The sequence below is a fragment of the Phascolarctos cinereus genome, unplaced genomic scaffold (assembly GCF_003287225.1).
Source record: "Phascolarctos cinereus isolate Bilbo 61053 unplaced genomic scaffold, phaCin_HiC Scaffold_4;HRSCAF=312, whole genome shotgun sequence".
Taxonomy (NCBI): domain Eukaryota; kingdom Metazoa; phylum Chordata; class Mammalia; order Diprotodontia; family Phascolarctidae; genus Phascolarctos; species Phascolarctos cinereus.
Genome location: NW_027555847.1, coordinates 86,511,570 through 86,528,383, shown reverse-complemented (window position 1 = coordinate 86,528,383; position 16,814 = coordinate 86,511,570). Strand labels below are relative to the sequence as shown.

At 52.5% G+C, this 16,814-nt stretch overlaps 1 protein-coding gene across 2 annotated transcripts in view; it reads left to right on the top strand.

Annotated features, from left to right (window-relative positions):
- The window catches only part of SEMA3F (semaphorin 3F), a 64,179-nt gene extending 50,113 nt beyond the window's left edge, over positions 1-14,066 (top strand). For both annotated transcript variants that reach the window (XM_078152363.1, XM_020999155.2), the window contains 13 exons: positions 1,719-1,812; positions 3,580-3,699; positions 3,851-3,990; positions 4,269-4,383; positions 4,539-4,608; positions 4,713-4,857; positions 5,504-5,726; positions 7,325-7,413; positions 7,866-7,907; positions 9,092-9,249; positions 9,527-9,594; positions 10,715-10,848; positions 11,357-14,066. In XM_078152363.1, coding sequence (XP_078008489.1) covers positions 1,719-1,812; positions 3,580-3,699; positions 3,851-3,990; positions 4,269-4,383; positions 4,539-4,608; positions 4,713-4,857; positions 5,504-5,726; positions 7,325-7,413; positions 7,866-7,907; positions 9,092-9,249; positions 9,527-9,594; positions 10,715-10,848; positions 11,357-11,791 — 1,833 coding nt within the window. In that variant the 3' untranslated portion in view covers positions 11,792-14,066. The remainder of the gene's footprint in view (positions 1-1,718; positions 1,813-3,579; positions 3,700-3,850; positions 3,991-4,268; positions 4,384-4,538; positions 4,609-4,712; positions 4,858-5,503; positions 5,727-7,324; positions 7,414-7,865; positions 7,908-9,091; positions 9,250-9,526; positions 9,595-10,714; positions 10,849-11,356) is intronic.
- The last annotated feature ends 2,748 nt before the right edge of the window (positions 14,067-16,814 follow it).

Here is a 16,814-nt window from a genome sequence, read left to right as displayed (position 1 = left end):
GGCTGTGAGACGCTGGGTCTGTGTGGGAGAGTGCCCGTGAGATGGTCCTGGCTGTATGCACGTGTATGTGAGTGCTGGGGGCTTGGTGAGTGGAGGGTTGTGTGTTGAGGGGCAGGGGCCTGGCATGGTGAGTGTGGAAGGGGTTGTGTGTGCGTGCAGGTGGGTGTGCAATGTCTGGGAGGGTCACTCGTGTGTCTTCCCATCACCATCCATGGCGCCTGCTTTCCGCTCTTGTACCTCTGCTCCTCTGTTGCCGCAGCCTCCTTCCCCTTCCTTCCCTGTCCCGCCATGTGCACCCCACTCCCACCCCTGCTGGGGCCCAGGCTGGCTCTGTGGCCCTTCACTCCTGATCTGCCTTGTCTTACTGTGGCGTGGTCCCAGCACTGCTCACAAATCCCCCATCCTGGGGCCATCTCAGGCTTCTGAGACCCCTAGTGACCAAGGCTGGGGCACACTTGTGTGCCCAGACCTTTGGGTTCCTTCTCCTTGGGCCCGCACTCAGCTGGTCTGTTATTAACACAAGCCAGTACAGATAAGATCTTTGTAGAAGGGCTGGAACTTGGTTCTTGGAGTTGGGGGAAGATGAGGGAAAAGGGTGCTTCTCTACCCCGCCAGATCCTTCCTACCAGGTGGGAATCAGCTGGGTTGGCAGTTTCTAAGAGACAGCCTAGCTAAGCTCTCCTGCCCCCTTGCCTTGGAGACAGACATGAACCAACTAGTAGGTTACCCCTCCTTGACACAGAATTGTCTGGGCCTGGAAGGCATTGGCTAGGCCGGACTACCTGTATGGGGACCCTCAGACCTGGGGTCACAGGGAAAATGTTGGGTTAGCCAGCTCTCAGTTATCTGAGAGCTGATGGAAGTATTGTACCAACCAGAACTGGAAAATCCAAAGGCCAGTTTTCTCTCTGGCTTGGGAATTCCCAGGAGAGTGTTTGTGGTTGCAGACCTGCCCTCCTCAGTGTCTGGCTCTAGACCAAAGTTATTCTGTGTCTGCCTTCTCTGGGTGTCTGAGGGTTTGTGGAACAGGGAAGCTGAGGAAAAGTCCTGGGAATGTATAATGTGAAGATAGATAGTTGCATCCCCTCCCCACCCACACACTCCCCCAGACTCCTGCCTTTGTCCTGTGGTAGGACTGCTGGGGTTTTCCTGAACCTCCCCACTCTAGCATTGACCCCCCAAAAGATAGCACTTAGCCCCCTTCTTTGGGACTGGAACCCAGGGATTCCTTCCCCAAAGTCACACTCATCCTTAGCATGAGCCTTCCCTTGACAACTAGACCTTCAGTGATGGAGGCAGTGGGGGATGGGTAGGTAGGGTAAAATCCATCTGGACCAAGCCCTGGCTGGTGACTCTGGTCAGAGGGTCTCTCCCAGCCAGAGCTATGGTGCACTGAATAGAGCCGTGGACTTGTAGCCTCAAGGCCTGGGTTCAAGCCCGGGCAGTGATACTAGATCAGCTTGGGCAAGGCACTTTTCTCTGGGCCTCAATTTTCCTCATCTGTAAAATGGGGATAGCAGTACTCACAAGACCTACCTATCAAGGTTATTGTGAGAGAAAAGCTTTGTTGGTCTTAAATCCTTAGAAATATGTGAATTACCCTTCCTACTTATGGTTCCAACTCTCGAGGCAGCTGATGGAGGAGGGGTGGTGTGGTGTGTGTGTAGAATCTCCTCCCATTCCCTTGACCTCTCTGAATCCCCATCTCTCCCTGGCAGGATTATATATTTTACTTGGAGCCGGAGAAACTGGAGTCAGGAAAGGGCAAGTGTCCTTACGATCCCAAGGTGGACAGCGTCTCTGCCCTAATCAGTGAGTGGCCTCCTCTCCAGAAGAAAAGGGCCTGGGCTGGAATGACTTCCCTGATCTCCCCTAGCTTATGTGGGTTTCCACCAGGATCAGAAGGTCGGGGAGGGTTTCAAAGGGACTAGAGCTGGGTTCTAAAAGAGGAGCAGAATCAGGAGAGGCTGAGAGTACAGGAGAGAGAAGGTGCACCTGGCTGATATGCAAAGGTTACAGGGTGGGAAGGAGCTCAGAACAAAATTCTGATTTGGGGGAGAGAACAGTGTGGTATAGTGGGCAGCATCAGAGAATGAGAGGCACTCTCCGGTGCAGTGGAGAGAGGTTCTGGACTGGGAGTCAGAGGACCGGTGTACAAACCTTCCTCCTGTCATTTATTACCTGTGTGACCTTGGACAAGGGACTTAACCCTGCTGTAGGTTCACAGTTTGAGGTTTGAGGTTGTTTTTTTTTAATCTATAAGGACTAGATGACCCCTACAATCCCTTCTAGCCCTAATTCTTCGATCCTATTATTCCCAAGACCCCTCCAAACTCTAAATCTATGTTCCTGTGATCAGGGTTCAAATACTGACTGATTTTGAGCAAGTCAGTTCCCCCCTGAAATGGAATTTCTTTATCTGTGAAATAAGGAGGTTGAATGACATGACCTCTATGGCCCCTTCTAGCTCTAAAGTCTCCGATTTCCTATGATTTGAGACACTTGGGGCAGGGAATGGCGTCTCTGAGCATGGGAAGAGGGACGTCTTCCTTGGCTTCCTTCAAGTCCCAGCAAAAACCCTAAAACCTCAAACCTTGAACCCAGGCATCCTTTCCTGATCCCCCTTAATGCTCGCGCCTTCCCTCTGTTCATTCTCTCCAATTTATCCCATCCATATTTTCTTAGTACAGAGTCGTTTGCAAGTTCTCTCCCATTAGAATGTGAGTTCCTAGAAAACAGACTGTCTTTTGCCCTTCTTTGAATCTCTAGAACTTAGCAAAGTGCTTGGCACACAGTAGGTGCTTCATACATCCTCACTGACTCACTGAGTGACTGCTAAGTGACCTCCCTCGTAATCTCTGTCTGTCTGAGCACCCCCTTCCAGACCAGCCTGCCCACAACACCCCCCACCCCAGGCTGGCATCAGCTCCCAGGCTGTGTACTTCCAGGCTTTATTCATTTGGGAACAGCTGTTAGGCCCAGTGCCCATAGGAGAAGCCTGAGAACAGCCAGCAGGGTGAGGGTGGCCGCCCCCCTCCCTGGGCAGCCTGGGAGGTGTCCACTGCCAGGCAGTACCAGGAACTAATACGCCGATTTGTTCATTCAGAAAGTATTTATTAAATGTCTACTGTGAGCCAAGCTAAGCAGACAGAATACAAAGGCAAAAGTGAAGGGATCCCTGCCCTCGAGGGGCTTACCTTTTCCTGGGAAGGGGCACACAATATATACACAGATAATGTAAATAGGACAAGGAAGGAGGGGGCAGGGTCCCTGTCCTTGAGCCGCTTCCTGCCTCCCTGGGCCTCAAATAGAGGATTTCTAAAGTTCCTTTACCTTGGAATCCCATGATTCTGAGACTCATCACACTCCCAGGAAATGTGCCTTCCCTGTAGGCAGACTCCAGCCCATGAGTACCTGGGGAAGTACCACGTATTGGAGCAATTTGGGTGTTCAAGTCGGGCAGGAAGAAACCTGGGAGAGTAAAGCTCTGAGTGCAATGTGTCAGGAGGTGAGGGCTCCCCTGATTGTCTGTGAGGGACTGGGGACATGAGTACCCCACGGAGCCCCCTTTCTCTGCAGATGAAGAATTATATGCTGGCGTGTACATAGATTTCATGGGCACAGACGCAGCCATCTTCCGAACCCTGGGCAAACAGACCGCCATGAGGACAGATCAGTATAACTCTCGCTGGCTCAATGGTGAGATGGTCCTGGTGGGCTGCATTGAGCCAGGGTGTCCAAAGACCCTTCTCTGCCAGAGGGAGGAGGGCCAAGGTGCATGTGTATGTGGGGTGAAGGGGTGCATTTTGCACAGTTGTCTCAGACTGGACTCTCCTTCTCACGGTCCCAGATCCTTCGTTCGTGCATGCCCAGCTGATCCCAGACAGCGCTGAACGGAATGATGACAAACTGTATTTCTTCTTCCGAGAGAAGTCCACAGAGGCTCCCCAGAGCCCGGCTGTCTATGCCCGAATTGGCCGCATCTGCCTGGTATGGCACTGGCATGGGCTGGTGGGGAGGGGTCTGGGCCCAGGACCTTCAAGCCTGCTTACATGTGTGTGGGCTCTTTGGGAGTCCAGACTTCCCCCCCACACACACATCTCTCACTCTGGGCTTTGTGGGGGGCTAACCCTGGGAGAGTTGGAGAGTGGAAGCTCACTGCCATGGCATGGTTTGAGGACAGATTAGGGGATGTTTAGAAGTCAGGACTGACTGTAGGGGTGAGGTTTGGGGGATTCTCACAGCAAGGGGGCTATTTGTGCCCACAGAATGATGATGGGGGCCACTGCTGCCTGGTAAATAAATGGAGCACCTTCCTGAAGGCGCGACTCATCTGCTCTGTTCCTGGCCCTGATGGCATCGAGACCCACTTTGACGAGCTACGTGAGTGCCCATGCAGGGAGTGAGAGGAACCCAGTCAGAGAATGGGGGCACCCCATGTTCAGGCAGGAGGGACAACCTAGCTAGCTCCTAGATATTTGGGGGCCTGGCCGGAGTCCTAAGAGTCATCTCTCTGACCCCTGTTCTTCTGTGCACAGAGGACGTGTTTGTACAACAAACCCAAGATGTGAAGAACCCCGTCATCTATGCTGTCTTCACGTCCTCGGGGTGAGGCCTGTATCTGGGTTCTCTCTGGGGCTGAGGAGAGCCAGGGGAAGGGCAGGAAGCTCGACCCAGGGCCCCTACCCACCTCCAACTCTCCCCTCCTCCAGCTCTGTGTTCAGGGGTTCTGCAGTCTGCGTGTACTCCATGGCCGACATCCGCATGGTCTTCAACGGTCCCTTTGCCCACAAGGAGGGGCCCAACTACCAATGGATGCCTTTTACGGGCAAGATGCCCTATCCTCGCCCTGGCACTGTGAGTTGTGTGTGCCATTCTTGTGTTTGGAGTGCTTCTGATGATAACTGTCATGGCCCCTTCGGGCCCCCAACCCTCTCATCTCACTAGCTCTGAGCTGGGCACCTCCCTACCCCCACTATGACTCCCAGTGTCTGGGATGGAAGTGGGGAGAAGGTGCTTGGCTGAAAGCAGGTCTCTTTCTAAGAGAGGGTTTGTGTGGATTTGTGGGGTAGGAGTAGGGAGTGACTCAGGGACTGGGGACTGGCAGGATAGAAGATCTCGGATGTGTGTATTGGATGGGGTAGAGTGTACCGGGGGTGGAGTGCTGGATCCTGACCTTGAGAATCTCCAACCTGGTCCTATCCCAGTCCTCTTGTTCTGGGCCTCCTATCCTGGCTCATTCTAAGTCCCGGATCCTCCTGTCTTGGAAATCTGACCCCCGCCCACCCCAAATCCTGACCCCATGTCTCAGGACCCTGATAGTAGACAGGGCAACTGATGCCCAAGGTCAGGACCACTCCTCTTCAGGATTGAGCAAAACAGGTGATTCCAGGCAGGAACCTCATTCCTGATACCTTTGGGAAAACCTGGCTGGTTTACAGGGCCAGGGTGGAAGTGGGCAGGGCCCAGGACCCTTCACTGACCCTGTGTTTGGTGACTCCAGTGTCCAGGGGGGACCTTCACACCATCCATGAAGTCAACCAAGGATTACCCAGACGAGGTCATTAACTTCATGCGTACCCACCCCCTGATGTACAACGCAGTGTACCCCCTGCAGCGCCGGCCTCTGGTGGTCAGGACCAACGCCCGCTACCGCTTTACCACCATTGCTGTGGATCAGGTGGACGCGGCTGACGGGCGCTATGAGGTGCTTTTCCTGGGCACAGGTACCCACTGCCACACCCACCAGCACCCTCACGTCACACTGGGCCGCCTTGGGGAAGGGGCGGGGTGGGATGCAGCTGGGAGTCTCTCCTCTCAGGGCTCTACCCCTGCAGAGGAGGGGGCTCCTTGGGAACATGGTCACCACCATTATTCTTCCTTCTCAGCTTTTGAGGGGGAAAACAGGGTTCCAGAGAGTGGAGGGGGCTTGCCTAGAGCTAGAGCCTGTAGTGAGGGAGGGGTAGTTCCCAGAGCCCTCCCCTCTCAGGGCCAGCTTCAGGCCCAGGACAATCTCAGCTCACTTTGTCCTCCCCTGGGTGTTTGAGGTAGAAAGAGAAAGACCTACCAGGCCCCCCCCCCAGCTTTTCATAAACCAGGGCTGTGGAGCTGCCTTGCCCCCTGGCAGTTGGGAAAGGGAGTGGGCACCCCCAATTCCTGGCAGACTCCCCTGAGGAGCAGCTGTTGTGTCTGCTTGGTAAAGGGGCCTGGCGCCAAATCGTAGTAGGCGGGGCCCGTCATGTGCGAACACACACAAACCCACGCATGCACCTGTGTATGGATATACATTCACACGCACCCATTTCTGAGACATAAATAATAACACCTCCTGGCATTTATGTGGCCTTTAACGTCTGCAGCGCTCTTTAATAATTATCTGTGAAGTCTGTCCTGTAGGTATCATCATCCCCATTACACAGATGAGAAAACCAAGGTCATAAAATTTAGAGCTGGAGGAAACCCTCAAGGTTATCTAGACTTGACCCAACCCACACGGCTGGTGGGGGCAGAGGCCGAGCCCGTGTCTTCTAACTTCAGAACCCCCCACTGTGTTCTCAGGCCCACGTTCAGTCTGGCACACAGCACATAACAGCACATGAATGTGGTTGTGCTCGTGCTCAGGAACAGGGGAAGAGAAGGAAAATAGCCATTTATTAAAGGCCTACCATGTGCCGGGCACTGTGCTAAGCACATGACAAATATTGTCTCACTTGATTCTCCTAACTACCTGGGAGGTAAGTGCTACTGTTACCCCCATTTTACAGCTGAAGAAATTGAGGCAGACAGAGATTAAGTGACTTGCCCAAGGTCACATGGCTACGAAGTGTCTGAGACTAGATTTGAATTCAAGTCTTCTTGACTCCAGGCCCAGTGCTGTATCCAATGTGCAATCACACACACGTGCACACACACACACACGGACATATATACATGTGTGCCTGAGTTTCTCAGCAGACACACATACACGCATATGCATGGCGTTGGGTGAGGGGCCTCTGATGGCCCCATGGAGCAGGGCTGGTGGAGTGACTTCATTCTGGATCTGGATTCTGTTGCCTTTGGGGCCCACCTTTAGTCCAAAGCTGGGGACAATTCCCCTGGGCTGGAGGCCCTGGATGGATTGCCTGCCCTGGGGACCACAGGGTGGACAGCTTCCTGACCTTTCCCTTTCCTGAGCCCCGAGCTCTCACTTACCAGTCTAGTGCAGGATCTGGGTCCCAGATTGGAATGTGGAATAGAGGCCAGTGACCCCTCCCCTCTTTGGCCTCTTCCCTGCTCCTCCTCTATCCCTCCACCTGCTAAAGGGCCCCCTGCCTCATTCCAGATCGAGGCACTGTGCAGAAAGTCATTGTGCTGCCTAAGGATGATATGGAGACAGAGGAGCTGATGCTGGAGGAGGTCGAAGTTTTCAAGGTGAGAGTTTCCCTGCCCTGAGACCATCCCTACCAGCTCCATCCCTAACCCAGTGACTGCCTGACCCCAACCCAGTCCAGCCTACCCCAAGCCCCAGACCCCTCAAACTGGCCCTGACCCCTAAATCTAACTCTAACCAAAGAACCCCAGACCTGGACCCCCAAGTCTGTTCAGTTGTGGCTTTCCCTAACAACCCTGGCTTCTTGTCCAGGTGGATGGGAAGGGGGGGCCATCGCTGGAGGGGGAAGTGGGGAGGGGCAGAGGTTAGGGGAAGGCTGTCTCTGGGGACTGGGGCTAATTTCCAGAGTCCCCACCATTTTTTAAATTAATTTATTTTGATAGATCAACAATCACTTCCATATGCTTTTGAGTTTAAAATTTTTCTCCCCCTTCCTCCTCACTACCCTCAGTCCCCACCGTTCTTAACCACCTACCTTAACCTCTCTTTCCAGGTTCCAGCCCCTATTAAGACAATGACCATCTCCTCCAAGCGGGTGAGTCCCTGGGACTTCAGTGCTCACTTCACTGGGTCTGCTTCCTGTCCCCTCTCCAGCACTAGACAAGACAGAGCAGGAGACAATCCCAGGGCCAGGAGTCCATGCCCTTGAGCCCTTCCTCTGCAATGGACAAAGATCTCAGAGTTTTCCCAAAGAGAGGGTCCTTCCTCTCTTCCCATCTTTATCCCATCCTTCATTTCAAAGGCACATCGCTTTGGAATTCCCAAGGCTCTTTTCTCCAAAGCTTTAGAGACAACAACCCAGAGTATAGGAGGGTGGGAGTTTGGGATGGGGGCAGGGATAGAGGCCAAGCCAGGATATAGGTGTACCATATGTGGGACTCTTGGCAAATATTGAGGATTTGGATCTGGAAAAGAATGATAGGATCGTGGCCTTGGAGCCAGGGACCTTGAAAGACGGCGTGCCCAACTCATTCATTAACAGATGAGGAAACCGAGGCACAGAGAGGTTAGGTGACTTGTCCTAAGTCACAGAGCGAGCTAGTAGGGGCCTGAGACTGGACTGCTACCAGGTCTGGGACCTTAGAAACTGTGGACTCCTACCCTGTTTTACAGTTGAAGAAAGTGAGACCCAAGGGGACACGTGACTTGCCCAAGGTCACACAGATGCTAGGTGTCAGAGTGGAGAATTGAACCAAAGTGTTCTGGCTCCACTTCCAGCCTTGCCTTCAGTTTCCCCGTCTATACAAAGCCCGGCTCTCTCCAGTCCCTTCTGGCTTTAAGTCCCATGACTCTTCTCTGAATATACAGATGGGACTGTTAAGGAAAACAGAACGTGGGAAGAGCTCTTCCACAATCCTAGCCTAATAATAAAAACAATAACATTTAGGAGGAAGAGGAGCTAGCATTTGTATAGCTCTGTACAAATATTTCATTCTCACAGCAACCCTGGGAGGTAGGAGATATTATTATTCCCATTTTACAGTTGAGGAAACTGAGGCCAACAGAGGTTTAAGTGACTTGCCCAGGGTCATACAGCTAGGAAGTGTCTGAGACTGACTTTGAATTCAGGTCTTCCTTACTGACTCCAGGGCCAGGGGTCTGTCCGTTGCGTCACCTGGCTGCCCGCCAAAGATGGGCAGTCTCTAGCCTGCTGAGGTATGGGAACTGAGGGACATGGGTAGGATGAGGACTCTGACCACACCCTTGATGCCTTCCCAGCAACAACTGTATGTGGCCTCTGCTGTGGGCGTAACCCACCTGGGCCTGCATCGCTGCCACACCTATGGGGCTGCCTGTGCTGACTGCTGTCTTGCCAGGGACCCCTACTGCGCCTGGGATGGCAAATTCTGCTCCCGCTACTCAGCTTCCTCTAAAAGGTAAGAGGCTGAGGGGGAGGGGGAGGGGACAGGGTTGAGGCTGGACTGGTCTGAGCAGGGGCCCACACAGCCCCAATAGGAGAGGGCCTTTGCCTTTAGGGAGCCCCTGGTCTGGTGTACGAAAGAAGCATAGACCCTGACTTGAGGGGAGTCCTGGTGTGGGGGACAGACACGGCCCCTGCCCCTGGAGAGCCCTGGATCAGAGGAGCTAGGAAGGACCGGGGCAAGGACAGGGATGGTTCTTTTGAGAGTGGGTCTCTCTTTTCTTCTCCTCTAGACGTAGCCGCCGTCAAGACATCCGCCATGGCAACCCCATTCGTCAGTGCAGGGGGTTCAATTCCAATGGTGAGTATGGCCTCACATCCTTCCTGGAGGGGCCTCCCCCACAAATCTGTTAGTGAGCTGGATGTCTGTCATTCTGCAGAAACCCCATCTACCAGACTTTGAAAATTACTGGTATGCCTCACTATAAAGAAATCCCAAAGGGCTGTCTCGGACACTTATTAACTGTCTACTGTGTGCAGAGCCTTACAATGGAGTGGGCCCTGGGGAGAGAGACACAGTTTAGCTAAGACCCAGTGTGTCCCTGCTCTCTTGGTCCTCACAGTCCAGTGGGGAGGTAGACTATTAGCCTCTATCCACTCTACACACACACACACACACACACACACACACACACACACACACACACACACACACACACGTGTATATACAAAAACTTTACTACAGCTCAACCAGCTTTTGTGAGCCATTGAGTACAATGACTTCAAGTCTTTGGGAAGTCACGGCATGTTATTCAATACTCCTTTCTCCATAATTCCTGTGAGGTTCATTGATTTTGAAAAAACAAAGCTATTTTGGAGGGAGCCAGCCTCAAAGTCAGGAGGACCTGGGGTCAACCTTGAACCTCAGCATCCTTATCTGTGAAACAAGACACTTGGCCAAAATTATTTATATGTTCTTTTCCTGCTCCAAATTCCTTTGAATACATCACATCAATGCACAGCATTACACAGTCAATGGGAGAAAGAGTGGAGGAGCAGGAATCAGGGCAGGCTTCCTGGAGGAAGTGGTGTTTGAATTAGCTTTTAAAGGATGGTTAGGAGTTCAGCCAGTGAGGAAGTGGACAAGAGGCCATTCCAGCACTAGGAAGCAGCCTGAGTAAAGACACTGAGACAGAAGAATGTGTTTTTGGGTGGGAGAGAACAGTCTCGTATGGCGGGAGTATACTGGAGAAGGATTCATGAGATGAGATTGACTAGGAAGGTAGAGTGGTACGTGATTATAGAGGGCCCCAATGCCAGAAAAGAAGAGATGCCCCAGGCTTTTGACCCATGGGAGATGTATCCTGTGGAAGCTCTCGGTGCAGGAGGAAGGTGGTGTAGGGGTACGTGTGAAGGATGCACAGGGGTGGGGTCTTCAGTAAATCAGCATTCTGAAATTATCTGGGCACCTCTTTCCCTAGTCAATAAGAACACAGTGGAGTCGGTACAGTATGGGGTTGAGGGCAGTGCTGCCTTCCTGGAGTGTCAACCCCGATCCCCCCAGGCCACCATCAAATGGCTTTTCCAAAGAGATGCCAGCGACCGGAGAAAGGAGGTGAGCGAGGGAGCTACCCTCCCCAGGAGTACCCCCAGATTCGTAGAGGCCATAGGGTGTTATGGATAGAGCACTGATCTTAGAATCCCAGCTGGGCTACTTCCTTCCCTAGTATAATGAAGAGTTCAGACTAGGTATTCTGTCCAATAGCCTGTGACTGATCCAAAGAGCTGGGTTTCTGTCTGGCATTGAGTATCTAATTTTTCTGAACCTGCAAAATGGGGATAAGGATCCTTCCTTAAACTTTCTGGAGATCTTACAGGTCTGAGCTGTCATTGTTTCTCCCTCCTCAAAGCCCTTAGGCACATGTCCCCTGGCCTTTTAGGGAAGTCTGATCCTGAATTAGGATGGGCTGGTAGGGTTGGGGGTGGAGGTGAAAATCCTCAGAAAAGGGGACATAGAAGAGATGGAGGTCAGGGAGGGGAGCCTGCAAAAAGAACCCTGGGGGTGGAGGATGCTAGCAATGGCCTGGTCCCCTGAGGTCCTCACTTGCTCTCCGTTTCTCCAGCTTCGATCAGAAGACCGCATGCTGCGGACCGAGCCTGGCCTGCTCCTTCGGGCCCTTCAGCTGAACGACGCCGGCCTTTACACTTGTACAGCCACCGAGAACAACTTCAAGCATGTGGTCACTCGTGTCCAGCTGCACATCCTCAGCCGAACAGCCGTCCATGCTGTGCTCTTCCCGCCGGGAGCTGCCGTTGCTGCCCTGCAGCCCCCTGGGGCTGACCCCGCCACAGCCAGCCTCAGGCCCCCTACGCCTCCCTACCAGGAGCTGGCGCAGCTCCTGGCCCAGCCCGAAATGGGACTTATCAACCAGTACTGTCAGGGATACTGGCGCCATGCGCCCCCAAACCACAAAGAGGCTCCTGGGGGGCTCAAGACCCCTGAGCTACCGGACCAGAAAAAGCCTCGAAACCGTCGCAATCACCAGCCGGACACATGAAACCACCATTGCTGCTGCCCTGCCCCCTGCAACCTTGGGGGGCCATAAACTATCTCATCACATCTCTATTTTCCCACCATCCCCCACCCCCAGGCCATTACCCCCTCTCCCATTTTAATATAAAAAGATATATATATAAATATCTATATATTATATATATATATATACAAAGAGAGACACATATACATGCACACACACACACACACACACACACACACACACACACACACACACACATCCCTTTTATCAGTATTTATTGGTAAGTCCTACATAGTCCCTTGGGATCGGAAGCCCGGGGCCATCTCCATCTCCTTCCCAGCCCCAGCTTGTGGCAGGGGTTCAGGATCTCAGACAAGGACTAGGTGCCCTGGTCTGCACAGAGGGAGCCAGAGCCCAGCTAGGACTCAAGACGGCCGGCTCCTCAGCCAACCAACATCCCCTGGATTTGTCAGCTGTGAGAAGACCCAAAAGCTTGGGGAAGGATTTCTCTCTAAGCAGTTGCAGTATGACCATGGCCAGGACCAGAGCCGCCTCTAGCCGGTAGCCGCCCACTGCACATCTTGGAGAGGGGGTGGTGGGTCTGGGCTGGGGTTGGGGCAACCAAAATTCTGAGGATGGAGAGTCAGTTTCCTCTCCCCCACTCCCCAACTCAGTTTGGGGCACAGATCTCATAAGAGTACACACAGAATTAAGCGTGTGCAGGGCAGGGCAGAGCAGGTATGTGCAGGCAGGAAGGGGCCAAACCACTTTGGGGGCTGGTGGAGGACAGGACAAAGAGAGATGGACTGGGTCAGGGGATGGGGTTGGTTGCTGATCATTGGCCAGTATGGCATGGGCGTTTTGGGCTGGGGCTGGAATGGGGAGTCCAGGGTCTGGGCCTAAGCAGGGACAATGTAAGAGCATCTCTAGGCAGGAGAGGAGAGCAGGGGGACCAGGAGAAGGCAGAGGAGTCCATAGAGACTGGACTGTGTGCCAACTGAAGGGGCGAGGGCACAGTGAGCAGAGGAGAGCAGGTGGGAGGAATGAATGTAGAGAGTCTATGCCAGCCCTCCTCCCTCCCACCTCTGGGGAGCCACGGGACGCCAGGTCCTGGGCCGTGCTGGGAAAAGCCGGCAGCCCCTCCACTGGGTCTTGCTAAGCGGCTGGTGGGAAGGTGTAGAGGGGGCATTTTAGGATATTTATTCTCTATTTATTGGGGGAAGGAGGAAGGAAGGACAGTCCACGCCAGACCCTCTTCCAGTCACCCAACCTTCCTTCCACCTTCCTGGACTGCTTCCTTCAGGGGCACCTTGGAGAGTCCAGTTGAGTTGTTGGACCAGCATTTGCAGCCACAGCCTTTCCCCATCTCCCTGCCCTACGAGAAACCATCTCTCCTGGGAAGCCCAGCCCCAAAGGGGGGTGGCAATGGGGGTAGCCTAAGGCATACTGGGATGGAAGATCAGAACCCCTTCTCACCTCCCGTGGGGGCCACCCTGGGGCTGTAAATAGTTGTACAGGGAGACTGCAGGGGAGGGGGGAGATGGGAGACAAGGGGCCTGAGCCACGGGGTCAAGGGAAGTTCCTGTGGATGGGATCGCGCTAATAAACACTGGTTCTGATTATAGACTCTGGAGTATTCCTTGGTGGGAATGGGGCAATGCCTACATCCTGGCTATCATCATAGGTACATGAATATATCCACGTGGGTGAGCTCCCCACCCTGCAGTGCAGTATGGCCCTGGGCAAGCCCCTTAACCTCTGACCTTTAGTTTCCTCTGCTGTAGAATATGCATTCATTGGCTCAGGACTGGAAGGAACTTCAGCCCCTCTTATTTAACCTGTGGTGGTGTTGTTGGTCATTTTTCAGTCCTGTCCAACTCTTCGTGATTCCATTTGGGATTTTTGTTGGCAAAGATATTGAAAAACTTTGCCATTTCCTTCTCCAGCTCATTTTACACATCAGGAAACTGAGGCAAAAGGGGTTAAGCGGCTTGCCCAAGGTCACACAGCCAGTAAATGTCTGAGATGAGCCTTCCTGACTCCAGACCCTGGTCATCTATTATGCAGTATGGCACTGCCTAGCTGCCCCCAATTTTACTAGTATCTAAGTAACTCGGTACAATCTGTGTGATCTTGGGCAAGTCATTTATAACTTCTGTGGGCCTCAATTTCTTCATCTTACAGATTAGGGGATGGTCTGCAGGTTTGTTTCATATTTTGGTGTTTCTTTGTTTCCCAGGGTTTTAGCCCAGTGCCCCAAACATGGCAGATGATTAATAAATGCTTCTATATTTCACATGACTCTGAGAATCCTTCCAGCCCAATCCTCACACTGTCTGCAGCCTCCCTGATGAGCAGTCAGCCAGTGCCCACTTAAAGACCTCCAGTGGTGTGGAGCTCAAGGGAGCCCATCCCACTTGGATGAAACAAATTTCCTTATACGGAGCTGGATTAAATTGTCTAAGGAAGGACTTGTCCAGCCATGATTCGAAGTCCCAAAGTGGCTTTTTCAGTCTCTCTCCTCCACTCAGCCCCTGGGACTCCCTGGTGGCATCTCTCCAGCGATCTGGCTTCAACCCCAGGGAGAGTAGGGCACTGAAGAGGTCCTGTCCTTCGGGCCTCTGGAGAAGGGAGCTCTGGGGCCAGTCTCCCACTTAAGTAACGCTCCTCCATCTCCCTTAGGAATCTAAACCTCACATTTAGGAAGGTGGGATTCAAAGCTAGGAGGACCCCTTCCCCCTTTTATAGATGAAGACACCAGGACCCACTGACCTGCCATTGAGTGAAGGGAGATCATTTAGCTTGAAGAAGGTAAGATTTAAAGGGGGCTGGATAGCTGTCTTCAAGCATTTGAAGGGCTGTCTTGTGGGAAATGATTAGGTTTATTCTGCTTGGCCCCAGAGAGCAGAACCCAGAGCTGGGCTGAAGTTGCAAACATAGATTTCAACTTAAAGGAAAAAACCCAGCACATTTCCTAGCTATTAGAGCTGTGCCATGGCGCAGTAGGCTGCCACCATAGAGGTCTTCTGAGACAAACCTAGATGACTGTTTGTCCCAAAGAACGGAAGCTCCCTGAGGACAGGGACTATTTGATTTTTTTTATTTGCACCTCCAGTGCTAGTCAGAGGTAAACACTGAACAAATGATCAAACCCAACTGAAGGCTGCAGAGAGGATCCTTGTTCAGCCATAATTTGGCCTCCGAGGTCGGAAGGCAGTGCTCAGATTTTGCCCAAAGTCAGACAACTGGTAAGTGCAAATGCTGGCATATGAACTGGGGTTCTCTGACCCCTAATTCAGTACCATTTCCACTGCATCGTGAAACTTGCTTCCTTCGCATTACTCTTTCTCTACACGTGCTATTTCTCAGTATCCTTCCCTGGTCCTTCCGGGCCGACTTCTGGTAAAAAAAAAAGTCCCCTTACTCTCTGCCCACCCTCCTCCCCCATCCTGATTGGTTTGCACTGGGCCAGTAAACCTTTATTTACATAGACAATCACCCACCCTCAGCTGTCAGATGCACCTGGGGCCAATTACTAGGCATAGGGACTGGACCTGTCGTTTCACTGAAGTGGTGAGCTCCTACCCACGCTGGTCAGTATTTGCTCTCTGATAAAACACTGAGAGATTAAGTAACCTGACTTGCCCGGGGTCATAGCCTGGAGGGGCAGAAGGAGGATTTGAATTCAGATCCCTCTCCACACTTGGCTTCCTTAGCGCTTTCAGGTTCACAAAATGTTGCTCCTTGCAGTAACCCTGTGGGGGTAGTTAGGGCAAATATTTTCATTCTGATTTATCCAATGAAGAAACTGAGTCTTAGGGAGAAGTAAAATGGCCAATGTCACATAGCTGGGCACTTTCAGAGCCAGGATGCAAATCCAGGTCTTCTGACACCAGGCCTGAGCTCTTCAGTCTGAGCTCTCTATCCCTAGCCCCTAGTCCCTGGGTGAAGGAATCCCCTGTGGGGCTCCTTCGTGCAACAGCATGCTCTCTCTGTCCCTCTCTTTCTCTGTCTCTCTCTCTCCCTCCCCCCTTTCCCTCTCTCACTTCCCCTTTCTCTCTCTCTCTCTCTCTCTCTCTCTCTCTCTCTCTCTCTCTCTCTCTCTCTCACACACACACACCACACACACACACACACACACACACACACACACACACCCCACCCTAGTGTACTGATGCATTATAGTAGGTCATTAACTTGCCCCCCTGAAGAGAGGCCAGGGCAGGCAGAGAAGCTAAATGTTACAGTGTCAGCAAAGCAGGGAAGTAGAGTACCTCAATCAGAGGGCTGTGTGCAGGCTTTAATTCAGCTAACCTCTATTAAGTCCCTACTGTGTGCAGTCCTGTGCTGAGCACAGAGAGTGACAACTGTCAGAGATTTTTAGAGCTATCTCTTCCCTTGCGGGGAGCTTGCAATCTAGAAAAAGGGGTGGGAGGTGTCATGGGAGTTAGAGCTGAAAAAGACCTTAGATTGGGTCTCGAGGGGAGGGGACAACCTTTGGCCTCAAGGCCACATGTGGCCCTCTGGGTCCTCAAGTGCGGCCCTTTGACTCAATCCAAACTTCACAGAACAAATCACAGGAAGAGTCGGACATAACTGAAAAATGACCAAGCAGCAACACCACGGGTTGTTCTGTGAAGTTTGGTTTCAGTCAAAGGGCCGCACTTAAAGACCTAGAGGGCCACATGTGGCCTGGAAGCCACAGGTTCCCCACCCCTGGTCTAGTGCAGTCTTCCTATTTCAAAATGGAAACTGAAGCCCAGATGTGGAAATGACTCGCCCAACGCTGGCGGCAGAGGCAAGATCAGAGCCCAAGTCTAGCTCTCTTGAACTCTTTACTGAGATCCTGACAATACCCAATAGCACATAACAAAGCTAGTCAAGGGACAATCTCTTGCATAATGGATGGAGAGCAGCCTTTGTTACCTTTGTTACCTACTGACTGTTGTTAACTTGGACCAGGGCCCTAGGCAGCTCTCTGAGACTCCAAATTGCCAAAATCTGCTTTGGTGGAGGAAGTTCATCACTAGGAGCCCCCTGCACT